General features: G+C 38.0%; 1 protein-coding gene across 1 annotated transcript; it reads right to left on the bottom strand.

Annotated features, from left to right (window-relative positions):
• Nucleotides 1–1,024: 1,024 nt before the first annotated feature.
• Nucleotides 1,025–5,358, bottom strand: LOC18444519 (photosystem I subunit O). The gene is made up of 4 exons (XM_006854686.4): nt 5,251–5,358; nt 5,058–5,127; nt 4,802–4,981; nt 1,025–1,245 (listed from the first exon to the last, which is right to left on the bottom strand). The coding sequence occupies exons 1-4, from the start codon at nt 5,342–5,344 to the stop codon at nt 1,158–1,160; spliced, it is 432 nt and encodes a 143-aa protein (XP_006854748.2). The 5' UTR covers nt 5,345–5,358; the 3' UTR covers nt 1,025–1,157.
• Between the last annotated feature and the right edge of the window lie 370 nt (nt 5,359–5,728).

Raw genomic sequence — 5,728 nt, 5'->3', positions numbered from 1 at the left:
TCCCATAACTTGAACAAAGATAACCCCGAGGCACGACGGTCTTGAAACTAAGTCCCACCTAAGTCTAGGGGATTTGACAGGCCTCAAGCCAGCATAGCACAACTCATGATAACCTGAATGTCATGCGAAATAGAGGTATTAATTTGAATTGACCCCTAAGTGATGTAGGTGTCCAAGCTGCCTTCAAAGTTTAGTTAAACGAGGCTATACTGTTCATGCCCCAGCACATGTGTCAGTCCCAAAGCAACTTAGTGCTATATGACAACCCATAGGATACCTGAAGCAGCCAGTTCTGCAATCGGTCCCAGTCGTCCATCTGGTCCAATGAACTGTGAAATTTCCTCAACCGGTGTCGATACCTATGGGGCAATATATCCCTCAGGCATAGGTATACCAAACCACCCTGGTGACTGCGGCTCATCAACCTCAGGTCCATACGGGCCAATACATGCCCCAAGCCTTGACTCATCAGTCTACACTTGGGAACCCGCCCACCAGCAGGCATACTCTTTCATAAACTTTCTCTATGTCAATAAAGACCATGTGGAGGTATTTTTCATTCGCCCTAAACTTCTCAATCAATTGTATGGGTATTGAATAGGGTCCTAATGTATTTATCCAAAATCATACGATCAAATCACTCACACACTCAATACAAAATAAAATCTCTTTTTTATTTGTATTCTAACCTACTTTTATTATTCTAAAATATTTTTCATTTTTAAAATAAAATATGTTTGGTTGAATAATAGAATTTCTAAAGAGCGAATGCTAAATACCAAAACCTAAACGTGTCGAAAAAGAACGTGTCATTAAACACTCTATAAAATGTGTTGTATATGTTTTATAGAAGTATGGACACACGTGTCCGTGTCCATCTAGCATAGACACATAGTTACCCTCGAACACATGTCCTTGAGAGAGAGAGAGAGAGAGAGAGATAGAGAGAGAGAGAGAGAGGATAAGTGGCATTTGTAACAAATAGTAATAGGAATCTAAATGATTGGCTTAATAGCGTTTAGATTAATAGCATATTTCAATGTTCATTAAAACTACATATGAACAAACTTGGAGAAAATTACATGGAATTACAGGATGGCATGGCAAAGCAAGGAGAGGTAAGAGAAGAAATAATCCAAAATATACATGGCTTCAATTCAAAAGTACTCGTTCCTTCCCTTAAAACCGATCTGGCCAAATGTAAGGCAAAGGAACAGACCAATGTGCCAACAAATCATCCACAGCCTGCCAAACCAATAGAACCATACCAAGGTCCCTGGACTCTCAACCAAGTACTGATTAAAGTCTAAAAAGAGAAAAAATTCACTTAAAACATTATAACGTCTTTTTAAACTCATTAAGAGGGTCAAAAACATCACAACGAACAATAGAGGGCTTATATTTTAATTTTTAGTTCATGTTAGGTACGTCATTTAGATACTAAAATATCCCATATTATCCTTGTTTAGGGTTGGGAACCTTAAATAGAATGGGCATTTTAATAACTTGAGCAACCTAACAATGAACTTGACTTGGGCTGGGTAATCATAGTCCTAGTCCTCTTAGGGATTGTCTAAGCGCTACCCGTGCCAAGGATTGGCTAGTGCTAAAGAAGCAGTGGCCCAGGCCGGGCCTTGGCCTTGTTAGGGTTGGGCTGGGGGTGTAGGGGGGTGGGATAGGGGATGAAAAGAAAAAAAAGGGTCACACTGGGCCCAATTGTGGGCTGGCCTATGTCTGGCCTGTTACATTTTTTGGACTAAGCCCTAGGTTTTAGGACAGGCTGACTAGGCTAGGTAGGCCGCTCGGCCCATAGCCACCACTATTTTGCTCCAAATTAAAAGAGGAGAGTACCTCTGCTTGATCAAGCGTGCATCAAATTATATAAATGCACATACTTGTTTAGGTTCAAAATTCTAAATATTAACTGTGTGGGCAATTGAAAGATTTTTTTTTAGAGGCATCTAAGTGAAATGAAAACTGAAAAGTGAATTTTCTAATGTTAGTTGAGATGTTTTAACTACTATAGTGATTTGGCAAGGGGTTTTGATCCCTTGGATTATATATTTCCTTAAGAAAGATTTTCAAAACCTAGCCACTACATCTCACATTGGACGGCGAAGGATGAGTTCGGCCTTTGTATCAAACATAAGCACTCTTGTAAGGGAAAAATACATACATCTCCTTCATATAATTAAAATCCCAAATAAACCCTAGTTTCATTGAAAGCCCATAAACCCCCTCTAAATGAAAAGAAAATGATGTTTAGCCCCTTTCCTACCCATTTATTGTTTAAATTATAATATTTATCATTTGTCTTTTCTCTTATGACCTTGTTATCCAAACTTTGGAAAAGCTACCCCTCTCTCTATCATACGTAGACCCTTTCCACGCGCTATCTCTCTCTCAACCTCCCCCGAAAACATCTCTTTCTCTCTTTCTCTCGCACACATTTGGTGAACATCATGAGCTGTTTAATTGTGGAATTCCAAATTCTATTTGGATGACAGGGTCACTAGAAAAAAAATTCTATTTGGATGACAGGGTCACTAGAAAAAAAAAAGAAAAAGGATAAATATTGTAATATAAATAATGAAAAAAAAGTAAAGAATGTGTTTCATATTATTATTATTTTTAAATTAATGGGGTCCATGGTCTATAGAGATGGAGTTTATTTAGGCCTCACCATTATATAATTTCCAAAAACTAATACCGACTTAAGTTACTTCTCTAATTTACTTTGTAGAGGAAAATGAGTAATTCAACATGTTTCCGAACAATGTAAAAGATATGCATTATTATGTATCAAATTAGTCATCTGGGCTTGAGAGTATTGCTTCTCAGTTGTCCGAGGTGGATTTTTGGTAGTGGAAAGGTGGAAGGGAAATCTTAAAACACCAGTTTCCTGATCTATTTGAATTGTCAATCAATAAGTACCCGACAGTAGTTGAGATTGTGGATATGCGAGGTGGGGTAGCACAGATGAATGTACAGTTGTCTAGAAATAGGGTGCCAGATACTGTGATTCAACAGTTTGCATAAATTATGACTATTATCCAAGGAGGCGTCTCTCACAAACTATAGACGATGAAATTATAAGGGAGACAAATAATGATGCCCAATTCAAAGTGCGATATGCATATGATCTATTATTTTATGATAGATTAAGATGGAGATGGGAGTCATTGCGTAAAATTTGGAAATGGGTGGTGCCATTGAAAGTGAGATGTTTCTTATGGATTTTATTTCAATGCAAAAGTTTAATTGTGGACAATCTCATCAAGGGGGGAAAAGTGGTGGTAAATGTGTGTCTACTATGTAAAGAAGACGCCAAAGTGGTGATCATTTATTTTTACACTGCTATTTTACTCACAATATATGGTGTTGGATGTTTCATACTCTGAAATTGGAATACTGGGATTTTATAGGTCTCATGGGTGTTAGAAAAACGATTTGGCTGATTGCAAGAGCTGCAGTTTTGTAGAAGATATGGAAAGAACGAAATAAGAGGGTATTTGAATGTAGATAATCCAAATTTGGGGTAGTTAAGAGGTGAATTGTACACACTATTTGGAGCTGGTTATTTATAACAAGAGAGGGATTTGGTGTGATTGAGGCTGATATTAGCTTAGATATGTCAAATTTGATATGCCAAAGAATCATTAAGGCTAGACCAGTTCAGGTGTGGTATCCACCTCTACATGGGTCTATTAAGTCAAATTTTGATGGAAGTTCACATGGGAATCCTGGGCCAGCTGGTTTTGGAGGGGTGATAATGAATTCGCATGGGGAAGTGCTTATTTGTTATGGTGTACCATGTGGAAGAACTTCGGCCAATTTGGCGGAGGTTGAAGCTGTTCTCCAAGGTGTGCGTATCTTGATTTAGCATTTTAGGAATGTTCCGTGTATTATTAAGAGTGGCTCTTTGAATACAATCAATTGGATCAATTGGTGCAAAAAGGAGTCTATCTCACCTTGGGCTTTAAGATGCAAATTGATGGAATCATGGACATTTCCAATCTAATGATGATAACTTTTCAGCATGTGTATCGAGAGGCAAATACGGTGGCTTATGGTCTTGCGAATAAAAGGAGTGGAGATGGATGACATTTTGATTTTGGTGAATTTGTTTATTATATTTTCTTTTTTCTCTCCTCTTTTTTTTGTTGTACATGTAGCTCCTTTTTATTATTAATGAAGTAAATATACTCTTGTCAAAAAAAAAAAAACCTTTTAATAAAATAAAAAGTAAATTATTTTAGACTGGTCTAGGAATAAAATATTAATATACATTTTTTATTAATATACATTTTTTACATGCAGTTAGGGGTGGCAATAGGCCCGACTAGACCTAATACCTAACGGGTAGACCCGACCTTGGGTCTAGGTATGGGTCTGAATTTTATACCTAAATACTATTCGTGTCCGGGTTCGGGTCTAGCTGGACCCGACCCCATACCCCTAGTAAGAAGTGAGTACTAACCAGAACTGGGGGTATGGGGTCGAGTCCAGCTAGACCCGAACCCGGACACGAATAGTAGTTAGGTATAAAATTCAGACCCATACCTAGACCCAAGGTCGGGTCTACCTGTCAAGTACTGGGTCTAACCAGTTCCCAGTTCTGGACCCGACCCCATACCCCTGTTGTAATCCCTACATGTAGTACGCTACAAGATGACAAAGACTAAACCACATAAAAAACTCAAAGGATGAAGTGAGTACTAACCCATTAGTTGTAGAATCAGTCCCAAAAACTAGAAAAACCCATTAGTTGAATCATAAAGGAGAAGAAGTGAGTACTAACCAGAACTGGGAAGTAAGAGCAGGGCCTGTAGGCCAGTGAACCAGTTCAGAACCAATGCTCTCGAAGAAAAGACCAGTTAAGCTCTTCCCATTAATGGCTGGTATGCTTGATGGTGCTAGCCACCCAATCAACCCAAAACCTATAACATTCAGATCCGTTCGAAGCCAGTCTCCCTTATAGCTGGGAAAAGAAGCCCATCAGAGAGAGAGAGAATCAACAAGTTTTTGTGTTGATGGCCTAGTTTAAAGTAAATTACCATGAGAACCTTCCTTTAGAACTTTTTGCTCTGCTAAAAGGGTTTGCAATAGCACTGGAACTTAAGAAACCTGACATTGGAGGAGATTGTGGTGAAAAAGAAGATAGGAAAAAGTCATGGATAATTTAGAGGAGGTTTTACTCCCAGTTATAAATAAATAGATAGCTAAAAGAATGGATATGCATAAAATTACCAGATGAAAGATTGAGCTTAGTTGGGCTCCTAGAAGGAGAGAGAGATGGGGTTCCCAAGCCTGCAACTGGTGTTATGAGAGAGTTTGTTGCCATTGCTGCAATTTCTTCTCTCCCTACACTAGCTAATGTGTTATGGCCATGAGATGCGTTTTGTATTTGACATTTTCTCTCTAAAAATATTGAGATGGTTTCTCTCTCTAAATTTTTTTTTGGTAGTCTCTCTCTCTAAAATTAGGTGTAGTTTCTCTCTCTAAATGTTTTATAATGGGAAATTTTTTATAATGGGAAAGTTTTGTTATATGTATTGCTGTATACCAAATATGTGTAACGTTATTTTCACATGAAAATATTTTGCATGAAAATGTTTGGTACCTACCAAATATGTCCTAAATAGTATAGGGAAAGGTTTCTATGCTTCGCCTATAGCATAGAAGTTATATCCGCCCCTTACCATCCAGCCGTTCAATTTTGATCAAG

The sequence above is a fragment of the Amborella trichopoda genome, chromosome 11 (genome assembly GCF_054954075.1).
Source record: "Amborella trichopoda isolate Santa Cruz 75 chromosome 11, AtrichopodaSantaCruz75HAP2 v2.0, whole genome shotgun sequence".
Classification (NCBI taxonomy): domain Eukaryota; kingdom Viridiplantae; phylum Streptophyta; class Magnoliopsida; order Amborellales; family Amborellaceae; genus Amborella; species Amborella trichopoda.
Note: the sequence above shows the minus strand (reverse complement) of the source record. Positions and strands in the feature narration are given on the sequence as shown.